Raw genomic sequence first — 14361 nt, 5'->3', positions numbered from 1 at the left:
ACCCTCAGCAGCCCTAATTCTCGCGGCTATGCATGCATTGGGATTGGTTCAGACTACAAAACCCCCCCATAAATGTCTACATTTGATTTCTCTTTGATACCCATCATATTATAGTGACAGCGATGTTGTCGAGCCTGTTCTTCTAGCAGCGATAAGGTATCTCAGCCAGTCCTGACTCTCCTCAATTCTCACCCATTCATTTCAGAGGTAGTCCGTTACCTCATAGGGCTGGTATGTGGTGATAAGACTCCAGGAATGTAGCCCATTAGGACCATGGAAGAACATATTTCAGTATCCACCCTGGACCGCTTGAAGCAGCCTGGTCACTAACACTTACCTCACATGGAAATTTCGTGCTGGATGAATTTAAATCATGTTCATGCATTTCAACTTAATTAGAGAGAGCTTGATCAATTTCATCATCAGTCAGATCCATGGACCCTTGGACCAAATATTCAAAAAATATGGCACTGATTGGACACTGGCCAGTATATGATATTGGTTTTACTGAAAATAGAGCCGGTCTCAGTCAATTCAATGTCTATTCCATGTTGGATCAATGTAATTTCATTGAAATTATGTGGAAACAACGTTGATTCAACCAGTGTGCGTTCACATGTATCAATATCAAACATATGACTCACATCATACATATTTTACTACTATACCTGCACAGGTCTATGGATGAATCAGTATCAATCTCTCCCCTCACAGTTCAGTCTCAAATCTGTGAGTGTGACCACCCCAACACCACAGAGGGGAGTCCTTAAATACAAGCCATCTCTCTCATTACCCAGAGTTGAATTGTGACGCTCAAATGAAAGCATCCTCCTAAAATAACTTCTGACAAACACTCAAGACCTACAGTAGCCACCCACCCCACCTCTGACAACACAGGCCAGAGACCACTGGCCCTAAGCTGGACCCTGGAGCTTTCACCAACCATTTGTCCTGGTCTTACACAAGCATGATTGAGAGAGATTTCCTGAAACTTCTGGGTGACAGTAGCCAAGGGGAATGAATGTGTCTAGCTGATGGTAATTGGAATGGCACATGATTTTAAAAGGGGTGTGTACACAGAATTAAATAAATCTATACGGGTTTGTGTTTTTAATTGGTTGGAATTGAAGGCATGTACTGTATTTACTGTTGGATATGAAACCACCTTTATCATATGCATACTCTACTCTAGACTAATGATATAGGACACCAACATATCATCGACCATGTATTCATCAACTGAGGGAGACGGTAAAGCATACATGAACAGGTCAGACACCGGTTTAACAATATTAATAGTTTACCATTTTATATACAAGGATGCTTAAAGTCCATTCCTTAAGCATTAAGATCCGATTTCAATTACCTGATTAGCCTAAGATAGGAATCCCATCACATACATTCACCCCTTACATTTTAATCACATTACAATTCAGCTTACGAAGGGCAACAGTTAGCATGTACAATGTGCAAAATTGTAATCTTACCAATTTGACACATATAAAAACAGTTCATCTACAATACTTTTCCATCAAATGTTTCTATTTCAGTCATTAAAGTTCAGCTGTCACATATTAATGTCATCCCAGTGAACTGAGGTTAAGTCGATGTTCTTCTCTATGGCACATTGATGATGTAATGGGACTTCAATACAACTTCTCGTTGAGAAATGTTGAAATACTCAGCCAGCATATTACATTTTGGCAAACAACCCTTTAAAACCTAAATAAGACAAGACTGTTTCACTATTTAGTATTCAGACACAGAAAGCACCCCTCACCAGTTGAATACCTACTGGTGATCCCTAATCATATTTCCATACATATACACCAGTATCAAAAGTATGTTGTAGTATTATAGTATTACACAGTAATATCCAGCATATTGTGTATCAAGCCCCAGGGTTAAGAGTATTTACCATGGCTGGTTCTCCATCAGTTATATTTAGAGCTAGCTGTGATGATGGTGACACGCAGCTGTTTCTGTATGGAGTTTCCACACCACGTTCACATACTTTGTCTTCCCCTGTAGAAATGGAATAAACCAGGGCTTCCGAAACTCGGTCCTCAGGACCCCAAGGTATTGCACGTTTTGTTTTTTGCCCTAGCACTACACAGCTGATTCAAATAATCAACTAATCATCAAGCTTTGATAATTGGAATCAGTTGTGTAGTACTAGCGCAAAAAAAAAAAACGTGCACTGAGTTTGGGAAACGCTGGAATAACCCATGGACCAGTTTTGGATGAAATCATATGGCGACATCACATACCTTAAAACACAAAACCACTCAACCTATAGTATGCCTTAAAAATACGACAGTCAGACCATAGAAAACCATGCAGACATGCACAGACGCACACATGTTGAAGGGCTGACACACACACACACACAGACACAGACGTTATGTAGCAGCATAGTCTTTAGGTGTCCTCATTGGTGACGTCCAGCTTCCGCTGAGGGATGTAAACGGTTTTGGTGCCTGCCGGCGCCGTATGTCCATGGCTGGTGGTTACCACGGTAGCCAGCGGGGTGTGGAAGAAACTGTGCTGGGGGAGGGCCGTCCCTTCGGGCGTGGTCATCTGAAGAGGAGGAGAGAAAGACGACGACAGAGAAGTTAGCAGATGTTTACAATCAACATCACACCTCGTTTATATAATCAGTGAAGCTATTTACCCAAGCACTGAACCAGCAGCACACCATTAGCAATTAGGGAGGAGGGGTTTGCCTTTGACTGTTTGTGTGTGTGATAAGATTATTGGGGTGTGAGGCTGTGTGTGTAAGTATGCTGTATGTGTGACCCAGGGTTTGTGTGTGTGTGTGTGTGTGTGTGTGTGTGTGTGTGTGTGTGTGTGTGTGTGTGTGTGTGTGTAACAGTGTTTGTGTGGATGTATGTATGCAAGCATGTATCTCACCTGCTGTAGACTGATTAGCGTGAGTGGTTGCCCGCCTGGGCTGGTCATCTGGTGTTGGACTGGCACGGGGGACATGGGCTTAACGAACACCATGCCGCCCCTCTGATGCGGGCCCAGGTGGGGAGGCAGGGGGCTGGGCATGGAACTGGGGTGCTCTGGGGTGTGGGCAGTGCCAGGGCTGCAAGCAGGCACAGAGCCAGGCCCAGGGATAAGGCCCAGGTTCTGCAGGGTAAAGTTGAGGATGGCAGGGCTGGGGAAGCGGTGTCCCTGGGCAGAGAAGGGCGAGGAGGGCGGAGGCCTGTGGAGGGGGAGGCTGGTGGGGGTGAACTCCTGGATCGGGGGAGGTCTAGAGCCTGGGAAGGAGAGAGGGAAGACATTGTTAATTACAGTCATAAGATACAGATTTCCAACTTTAATTGAGTTTAAGTCATTTGATACCGAATGCTTGTACACTTTACTCAAGGTCCCCAGAATTTTTTTTATGAAAAGACATAGTTCAAATTTGTGTTAGTGTGTGTACTGACTGTGAATAAATGTTAAAGGTGTGAATACCTGCTGTGGGTGTGTGGTAGATGTTGTAGCTGGGTGTGAAGTCTTTGCTGCTCTCTGTGTTGTGGTCTTTGTAGCTGAAGAGGGACTGCTGGGAGATGGGGATCAGGTAGCCAGTGGGGATCAGAGTCTGGAACACAGAGACAGACCGAGAGAAAAGAGAGTCATTAAGACAGTATTATGGATGCAACGATTCACCGATACGCATCGGTCCCAGATTCAAATGTTTAAGATACAAGTACGTTGGTCCTCAGACCAGAACCAAATGTAGCATGCAATGGTCAGAAAATCGATTCAAACGTTACGAGTCACTGGTTCATAAGTTTAATACATTCTTTCAACATCTGAAAATACCTCCTATCTTTTGTGTCGAACTGCATGTAACTCTGTTGACAGTCATTGATCTACAAGTCATTTTGCGTGCCGAACAACTCCAGGCAATATCAGTAGCCTAGTCAAACTGCGCACTGTGCCCAGCTTCACGTGCTGACCAACGCGAGTTGGTCTACCAAATCTGTGTGGCACATTCAAATACTAAAATGGCTTGCATGATATTAAGATTGTGACAACCTATGTGATTTGCTAGGTTTTTGATATACAGTTGAAGAAGGAAGTTTACATACACTTTAGCCAAATACATTTAAACTCAGTTTTTCACAATTCCTGACATTAAATCCGAGTAAAAAATCCCTGTCTCAGGTCAGTTAGGATCAGCACTTTATTTTAAGAATGTGAAATGTCAGAATAATAGTTGAGAGAATGATTTATTTCAGCTTTTATTTCTTTCATCACATTCCCAGTGGGTCAGAAGTTCACATACACTCAATTAGTATTTGGTAGCATTGCCTTTAAATTGTTTAACTTGGGTCAAACGTGTCGGGTAGCCTTCCACAAGCTCCACAATAAGTTGGGTGAAATTTGTGGGCCATTCCTCCTGACAGAGCTGGTGTAACCGAGTCAGGTTTGTAGGCCTCCTTGCTCGCACACGCTTTTTCAGTTCTGCCCACAAATGTTCTATAGGATTGAGGTCAGGGCTTTGTGATGGCCACTCCAATACCTTGACTTTGTTGTCCTTAAGCCATTTTGCCACAACTTTGGAAGTATGCTTGGGGTCATTGTTCATTTGGAAGACCCATTTGCGACCAAGCTTTAACTTCCTGACTGATGTCTTGAGATGTGGCTTCAATACATCCACATAATTATATAATTATGATTTTTCAACGCCGATAACGATTATTGGGGGACCAAAAAAAAGCCGATACCGATTAATCGGCCAATTTTTATATATATTTGTAATAATGACAATTACAACAATACTGAATGAAGACTTTTATTTTAACTTAATATAATACATAAATCAATTTAGTCTCAAATAAATAATGAAACATGTTCAATTTGGTTTAAATAATGCAAAAACACAGAAAGTAAAAGTGCAATATGTGCCATGTAAAAAAGCTAACGTTTAAGTACATTGCTCAGAACATGAGAACATATGTATTTCATATACCTTTGACTATTGGATGTTCTTATAAACACTATAGTATTTATTGCCAGCCTAATCTCGGGAGTTGATAGGCTTGAAGTCATAAACAGCGCAATGCTTGAAGCACAGCGAAGAGCTCCTGGCAAACGTAGGAAAGTGCTATTTGAATATATGCTTAAGAGCCTGCTGCTGCCTACCATCGCTCAGTCAGACTGCTCTATCAAATATCAAATCATAGACTTAATTATAATATAATAAACACTCAGAAATACGAGCCTTATGTCATTAATATGGTCAAATCCAGAGACTATCATTTCGAAAAACAAAATGTTTATTCTTTCAGTGAAATACGGAACGGTTCCGTATTTTATCGAACAGGTGGCAACCCTAAGTCTAAATATTGCTGTTACATTGCACAACTTTCAATGTTATGTCATAATTATGTAAAATTCTGGCAAATGAATTACGGTCTCTGTTAGGAAGAAATGGTCTTCACACAGTTCGCAACAAGCCAGGCGGCCCAAACTGCTGCATATACTCTGACTCTGTTGCACAGAACGCAAGAGAAGTGACACAATTTATCTCGTTAAAAGAAATTCATGTTAGCAGGCAATATTAACTAAATATGCAGGTTTTAAAAAATGTACTTGTGTATTGATTTTAAGAAAGGCATTAATGTTTATGGGTAGGTACACATTGGTGCAACGACAGTGCTTTTTTTGCGAATGCGCTTGTTAAATCATCACCCGTTTGGCGAAGTAGGCTGTGATTCGATGATAAATTAACAGGCACCGCATTGATTATATGCAACGCAGGACAAGCTAGATAAACTAGTAATATCATCAACCATGTGTAGTTAACTAGGGATTATGTTAAGATTGTTTTTTATAAGATAAGTTTAATGCTAGCCGGCAACTTACCTTGGCTCATTGCTGCACTCGCGTAACAGGTGGTCAGCCTGCCACGCAGTCTCCTCGTGGAGCGCAATGTAATCGGCCATAATCTGCGTCCAAAAATGCCGATTACAGATTTTTATGAAAACTTGAAATCGGCCCTAATTAAATCGGTCCACCTCTAATGTAACCTTCCGACTTCAACTGTGTGCGCTGTTGAAAATGGTGTTTTACCGGAATGAAAGTAAGCTACCAGAGACAACTCTCATCTGGCTATACCTGCTGAACGGGGCTTACAATAGACTTCATTTTGATTGTTTAGGTTCACCATCAGCGATAGTTTTGGTAGTTTGCTTTAAACAATCAGTATGCCAAACATTAGGAACACCTTCCTAATAGAGTTGCAACTCCCCCATTTTCCCATCAGAACAGCCTCAATTCATCAGGGCATTGACTCTACAAGGTGTTGAAAGCATTCCACAGGGATGCTGGCCCATGTTGACTCCAATGCATCCCACAGTTGTGTCAAGTTGGCTGGATGTTCTTTGGGTGATATACACGGGAAACTGTTGAGCTTGAAAAACTCAGCAGCATTGCAGTTCTTGACACAAACCGGTGCACCTGGCACCTAACTACCATAGCCCGTTCGAAGGCACTTAAATCTTTTGTCTTGCTCATTCACCCTCTGAGTGGCACACACAATCCATGTCTCAAGGCTTCAATATCCTTCTTTAACCTGTCTCCTCCTGTTCATTTACACTGATTGAAGTGGATTTAACAAGTGATATCAATAAGGGATCATAGCTTTCATCTGATCAGTCTATGTCATGGAAAGAGCAGGTGTCCTTAAAGTTTTGTATTTACTTAACTAGGTAAGTCAGTTGAACATATTCTTATTTACAACGACGGCCTACCCTGGCCAAACCCTAACCCGGACGACGCTGGGCCAATTGTGCGCCGCCCTATGGGACTCCCAATCACGGCCGGTTGTGATACAGCCTGGAATCGAACCAGGGTCTGTAGTGACGCCTCTAGCACTGAGATGCAGGCCTTAGACTGCTGTGCCACTCAGGAGCCCTTGTATACTCAGTGTATATGGTATTTTTTGTATTTATATATACACAGGATAAGGTTGCTAATTTCATAACGGGGACAGCAATCACTTTTGCGAGGCGCACTGCATGGCCAAAGCGAGAGAAGATCACTCCATAAAAATGCCCAAATGGTCAAAACCATGCGATTTTGAGATGGGGGTGAAATATATTCTAAAGTTGTGAAATATATTAATTGGCTATGTCATAGCTAATTTGTAAACAATAAATATTGATAAATTAGTTAAAAAAGTGAATTAGTGGGTGATGGTAATTTCAGAACCAAAGTGAGGGGGACAAAAAAAACAAAAAACAGGCTACATTGCCCCCTAATCTGATAGTGGTACTGGAGTGGTAGATGCCTAGTCTCCCTTATGGCTCAGCTCAGGTGCCTACATAGTACATACACCAGAGACATACATCATACACACACACCACACACACTCAGAAGCCCAGCTCAGAGAAGCCCAGCTCAGAGAAGCCCAGCTCAGAGAAGCCCAGCTCAGAGAAGCCCAGCTCAGAGAAGCCCAGCTCATGAGCTTCATCATCATCAGATTTTAATTTAGACTTCCACTGGCTGGGGCAGAGCTCCAGGACATCTATATAAGGTGGTGTCAGAGGACTACAGCCACCCAAGCCATAGACTTACCACTCTGCTACAGTCCGGCAAATGGTACCGGGGCATCGGCTCACAGACCAACAGGCCATAAGACTACTAAATAGCCATAAGACTACTAAATAGCCATAAGACTGCTAAATTGTTAATTAAATGGTCACCAGATCAATCGGCACAGACCCTATCTTGCACTGACTCTATGCACAATCACAAGACTATACATACACACTGGCCTATAGACACACTCACACTGCACTGATACTCTTCACACAAAACCCACACACATTCACATACTGTACATAACACACACACCGACAATACAAACACTTGTTCATATTCTGCTGATACTCCATTCTTATTTTACTCCTATCTATCCTGACGCCTAGTCACTTTACCCTGCCTTCATGTAAATATCTACCTCATACCCCTGCACATTGATCTGGTACCAGTACTCTCTGTATTGCTCCATTTTTGTGTATTTTTTTCCTCGTGTTACTATTTTTTAAACTTTGCACTGTTGGGTCGTAAGCAAGCATTTCACAGTAAAGACTACACCTGTTGTATTCGGAGTATGTGACAATTTAAAAAAGTATTCTTATTTTTTTTTTTATAAATATGAATGTGTTTATGCAAGAAATGTTTGTGCATTGAATCGTATCGCATCGATTCGTTCTCTAATCGTTTCAAACTAAAACGTATCGTTCCTGTATCGTATTGGAGCTCATGTATCGAATATTCTTGAAAGGGAACGATGCTCATCCCTATACATCATCCAAAGATACTATACACACATAACATCTAAAGCCAAGTGTTTTCTGTTATTACCAGTATCGGTATTTTAGCTATGTGTGTGTTGCGTGTTTACCTCTGTGTGTAGGTGTTGGGGGTTCAGTGGAACAGCTCTGACAGGCGTGAGCCCTGCCTCGCTGTCGGAGGTCGCGACCTTCTCCTCCTTCTCCAGGAAGGTCTCCAGGTTCTGTTCCAGTGTCTGATTGGCTGCGACGGCCACTGAGCTCCCAGGGGTGTTGACGAACTCTGGGTCCAGGTGGAGGGCTCGGGGCGAGGGACGGCTGGAGACGAGACCCCCGCGACGCGCCTTTAGACGAGCCTGGAGGATCTCACACAGCTTAGGAGACGTGTCCTGGAGGAGAGCAGAGAAAGAGAGGTGGGTTAGCCTTGTATGACTGTTGCTATAACTATTTATCAGGCTTCTTTATTTGTATGACATTGCCAAAGTTCTCTACTAGTGACAAGTCACCTCACATTCTGGTCAAAGTAGGTACAACTGAGCTGCGTAGAAGCAGAAGTAGCATGTAAAGAACAGGTCTTACCCTGGTGCTGGAGTCAATCCTCTTGGCCTTGGAGGGGCTTTCCTCTGAGGTTCTCTCTGAACACACACGTTTTAGTGCCGAGGGGCTGCTGGTTGGCAGCTTGTTCGTAGCAGACGAGTGGCCTTGCACTGTGACATCACTCGGGCTCCGCCCCGTCTTATCCTCGAAGGTCATGGAGCGCACAGCGAGGCTGGTTGGCTGAGGCCTGGTTAGGGGGTGTGGCCTGAAGGAGGAGGGGTGCATGTAGATGGCGTAGGGACCGCCTCCCTGGTGTTGGGGCAGCAGCATAGGGATGAGGGGTGAACACTGAGCAGGGTGGAAGGACATTGCCCCAGTAGGTTGGGGTGTGAACTGTGCCCGTGGGGTGAGGTGGACAGTGCTGTCACGGGCTTCTGTGGGTGTTAATACTGGGGGCTGGGGAGCTCCTGGCTTTTTCGCTGCTTTCTGTTGAGCTGGCAGTGCCTCAGTCACAGTAACCGCAGGCTTAGGTGTCCCGTCAACAACCCTAGAATGAGACAAGACTCACTGTAACATCTGACAGTCTGAGTTGAGGTTAACAAGGAAACGTAGAACATTTCTGGTTAATTTAGAAGAATAAAGGATACAATAGCGCAATCAGAATCAGGCAGCCCTTACTTGTTTGATTGCTGGTCAAGCTGGATCTTACAGATGGCCGCTAGTTGGGCCATTTTGGTGGGAAAGAACTCACTGCTCGAGGAATCATCTGAAAAGAAAAACAGAAGCTAATTTAGACACCCAACTCTCAGTGAAAACATCTGAATACTCCATCTAAATATCTCCTAGGACTTACTCTTGACAGGGCTGGTGGGGGCTGAGTTGATCTTGCGCCGGTCTTCCTGGATGCTCTTGGCCAGTTTGATGAGGGAGGGGTGACGGGTGAAGCTGCGTTTGCTCCCCAGAGAGGAGAAGAGATTTTTGGCACAGTTGTCTACGGAGGTACGAGACTCAAGTTTCCTCTTGGCAGTCGCTGTAGTGGCAGTGGTCTCTATGTGTGAATTGAAACACAAGATTTCGTCTGGTGAACTGGGAGAGGTAGGTTGGACACCATTACAGGTTAAATGGTAACATAGTGTCTGACTTACAAAGTTCATATAAACCACTAACTTGTATAGTAAAAGTTCAGCATAGCTTCAATGGCACAGGGTACTTCTATATCATGTAGAAATCGAGGACATGTGATGCCTATAAAGGCCTTGTGATAGTGTTATTATGTATGGTAACCCCTTCAAGTGAAGTATTATTGGGAAGACAGTGTGTTCTGATGAGTGCCTACCCTTCACATTGGGGAAGTCCTCAGGGCCGGTCCATTCAAAGGCTGGCTTCCTCCCTTTCTCCTCTGTCACATGGACCTTCTCTATCAGCTTCAGGCTCCGCAGCACGTTGGCTATATCATACAGCCTGCGAACCTTAGCTGCAAACACACAGACACACATTCAAACATTACTCATCATCACTAGATGAAGACCGTAAGGTCTTAACACACTTGAGGGAGCATCTCAGTGTGCAGAATCTTACTTATTGCGCCAACTACACACTCAACTTGTATGATAAGGCTTGTGTATCCTAGCTAAAAATGTGCTGAGAGAACATATTTGCTAGTTAGTAATTCTTTTATATACAGACTTCCACAGGCTGTGCCAGAGGCATGAAGGACTGTTTTGCCCTTATAGGCTCAACACTCACTCTTGAACTTGCTCTTGTCCTGATCAGCCACCTGGACCTCTCCAATGAGGATCCTGGCAGCCACATCCAAACTGACCACCCGAGGTGTGGACACCAGGAACAACATGACAAACTTCTGGCTCATCACCCTCAGAGACTTGTCCTTCCTGCTGTTCACTGAGGCTGGAGAGAACACAGGTGAATAATAGCAAGGTTATTACATAGCCAAGACCATGGCCACTCAGTTCAGCCCACTAAAACAATAAATATCTACAGGGAAAACCTTTTCCTACAAAATCCTTACCGTACAGGGTCAATCAATTGCATGCTACATATTACAAACAATTGTATTATCTCTTAATCAAATGAGGTTAATCCTGGCCTCTCACCTGCTTTAAACTCCACCCCAGGAAGCTCCACGAAGAACATCTCCTTCTGGCCCTGTTCTCCTCCCTCCACCTCCTCGTTCTCTTTCTCCTCGCCGTCCGAGTCAAACTCCTTTTCCAGGCTGCGCTGGCGGATCTGCTGCATCTGTTGCCCGTAGCGATGCTCCTCGCCCACCTGCCTCAACTTGGCCAGGGTCTGTTGTAGGTTAGCGCGGCCGTGCCACGTGTAGCGATTCTTGGCTAGCCGGCTGACCATGTGCAAGCTCTCCAGCACATTCATGATGTCATAGATGCGTCTGCGCTCCACATCTGTTCGGACAGAGAATATGAGTTGAACGAACAGGAGTAAAGTGGTCTTGTTTGTATACTGTCTGTCTATAGTTTGTAACTGCTTATTTACAGCATCAGCATATAGGCCTAAACTTAGGGAATACATGCTGTATTTATTGCATTCTTCAAAAAACAAAATGTGAAAATATAAGGGTACCAGCTTTATTCTGAGAAAAATGAAATAGGAATAAAGACAGTGGAGAGAGAAGTAAAACAGGACGTACTAAGGTCTGTGGCAACATCATCCAGACTGATGTTGTTGTTGAGGGCAGGGTTGGGATAATCAGGGTAGCGGGCCAGGAACTTGTGACAGAGCAAACCCAGACTCTTCTCTTTTCTGCTGATCTGTTTCTCCCCTTCCTCTCCAAGCTCAGGGTCCTATGGGCGAATAGGAAACAGATCAAACAGGCAATCAATACATTTCTAAGGTCTTAGCTGCAGACTCATTTGTGTGTGTATTATTTTACCATGGCATCCCCTCCCTCAGAGTCCATACACAGGTATTTCTCTCTGTTCCTGATCTCAGGGCTGGCAGCGCTCATCAGCATTTTCAAATTGGAGGTCGGTGTCCAAGGCTCACCAGTCCCAGTCTCCCTTCCTTTAGTTGGGGTCGTAAGGGGTCCCATGTTGGATTGAATCTCTGTTAGCACAGTGCCTTGGGTAGATGCTTTCCTTGGTGTTTTTGTCAGTGCTTGCGGCTCTGCAAAGACATTCCCCTGTTGGACAAAGTAAATAGCAAAGATTATTTAAGGATCACTGGATGTCACAGTTAGTTAGTTATGTAACAGTCAGTCAAATGCCCTTGAACATACCTATACAGCATATTAACTACTATATAAACAATAAGATAGTAACTTGGATTTAAAAATCAACAGAAACATGTAGTAGCTAGCTATTACTAACCTTGTGATTAGAGGTGGTGGTTTGAGTTGTATGTCTCAGATACTGAGACTCCGGTGAAGTGCTCGACATTTTCCAACTAAATTTAAAACAAAGAATGTAAGGCTGATATTTGCTAACAAAAAAGCAGTGTCTAGCTAGTTAGCTCAATAACAGTTAACGTTAGCAAGCAGATTAATGTATTTGATTCACTTAATCCAAGTTTCACAAAACGTTATAGGCTTAGTTACCATTTCTTAACGGCATTATATTTATTTCGGTGTTAACATACTAATGATATAGCTAGCAACTACGCTTCTAATTCAATCACATTTACCAAATAATACCGTGCATCTCGGTTGATTACCTAGATTAATATTAAAAATCGAACCTAATCAAAATATCACAGTTAATGCTTGGCGGTAACTGACATGCACGCCATCGAATGATCAAGCAAAACGGCTTCAACGACACGCCTATTTTGCGGCAAGTAACCAGTAAGAATGAAGTGGGCGATGACCTCAATCGAATTCGGACCGTCCCGCGCAGGTGAATATTTCTTTTAAATCTTGGCGCGGAATGTGCAGACACATTCCAATGACACAACCCGGAACATTGAAATGAGACACACACGGATCATTTGTGCTACTTAACATAGCTGATAGTGCACGAAAGCAAGTCAGCATGAATAAATTGGCGTCACAAAATGTTGTTACACGTTAATAAAGGCTGGCAGTACAAATTGTATCGCTTCCCAACTAGTTTGTTTGCCAGCTAATGAGCTATTGCGAGCGCGGGTTAATGCCACCACTGCAACCTTTTCTAATAAACTGGCTCGCTAGCTATTGCTACGTCTTCCAAAAACATCTACATGTTTTGTTAACTATAAGTCACAAATACGCGCCTTAATACTTCATAAGAGGTGTATTAAATATGTTAGAAACTACAAATGCACATTTATTTACATGAGATCCCATACAATTTGGATAGCAATAGCTAGCTGACCAGCTAGTTACGTACAGTAAGGCGCGGGTTAACTAGACTCCAACAAATTGTGTAAAGTACAGTTGCTAGCTGGCTAAAGATGCTGAATGAGATCTGACGGGCAGTCACAGTCCCATAAAGAGATATGAAGAACACAAATATATGTAGTTACTTACCCTATAGCACAGGTTACATTTGTGCCCCTCTCAAATTCTTGTTTGCATCCCCTTGCAAAGTCAAGCAGCTAAAGGCATTGGTGATAAACGTGTGCTTTGCTATTGGCTGACAAAACAATCCTAATATATTGAAAAAATGTGAAATGTTGTCAATGTCCCCATGCGATTTCGGAACCAGACGATCAAGCTAATTCACACTAAAGGTATAAAAGGAGAGCCAAATGGACTTTTACCCTGTAGTCATACCCAAGTGAGTAAAATACGTTGATTTGAGGTCCATTTCATTTGTCCCGCCTAGTTTCACGCGTACAGAACGCCAGGAACTTCCCCCATCGGATAGAGCCAACCATCACAATGTGAAAGCTACTCACACAACGCCTAATCCCACGAGTTTACATTAAACGCTGCACGGATATCTTGCCAGAAACGTGGCATAAAGCCAATTCAATTTTGGCAACCATTAAATTGGGCTACGTCTATTTCAACATCTTTCCATTGTTTATTTTTCCTCTGATTTTGGCGAAGAAGAAAACACGAATATACAGCAAAGGTGGCTGGAGCTGTAGCAGGACGGGCTCATTGTAATGGCTGGAATGGCGTTTTAAAACGGAGTCAAACACCTCAGACATAAGGAAACCACATGTTTGACTCCGTTCCAAAACTCCATTCCAGCCATTACAATGAGCCCACCAATCTCTGATATAAAGTACCCACAATAGACTTATATAATAGTATCACAGTTTCTAGTACCATATCGGTGTAGCCATTCTGTAAAATGTTACCATATCATACATACATGCAGACTAGCAGACGATAACATGCCGTTTCAATTTGTTGGAGATAAAAATGAACGAAATAAAAGTAAAACGTGTATCATACATATATCTCCATAAAATACTAAAACGTTATGGCACCAATGTCATTTTTTAACGATTAATTTGGATTGGTGTTTTATTTTGACTCAGAGGGAGATTGGGAGATACAATTTGTGATACAATTTGCACAGATTTGCTCTAGGCATGAGACATTCGATACAATGTCGCTAGA

General features: G+C 43.1%; 1 protein-coding gene across 1 annotated transcript; it reads right to left on the bottom strand.

The window, feature by feature from the left end:
- Positions 1-1095: 1095 nt before the first annotated feature.
- On the bottom strand, positions 1096-13887 carry LOC106587076 (transcription factor E2F8). Its single transcript, XM_014175011.3, has 14 exons — positions 13315-13887; positions 12179-12254; positions 11743-11991; positions 11500-11653; positions 10949-11254; positions 10581-10742; positions 10171-10308; positions 9688-9882; positions 9513-9600; positions 8877-9381; positions 8411-8686; positions 3466-3592; positions 2914-3266; positions 1096-2580 (listed from the first exon to the last, which is right to left on the bottom strand). The coding sequence occupies exons 2-14, from the start codon at positions 12245-12247 to the stop codon at positions 2422-2424; spliced, it is 2781 nt and encodes a 926-aa protein (XP_014030486.3). The 5' UTR covers positions 12248-12254; positions 13315-13887; the 3' UTR covers positions 1096-2421.
- Positions 13888-14361: the final 474 nt, after the last annotated feature.

This window comes from Salmo salar, chromosome 26 (genome assembly GCF_965601325.2).
Source record: "Salmo salar chromosome 26, fSalSal1, whole genome shotgun sequence".
NCBI classification, from domain to species: domain Eukaryota; kingdom Metazoa; phylum Chordata; class Actinopteri; order Salmoniformes; family Salmonidae; genus Salmo; species Salmo salar.
Note: the sequence above shows the minus strand (reverse complement) of the source record. Positions and strands in the feature narration are given on the sequence as shown.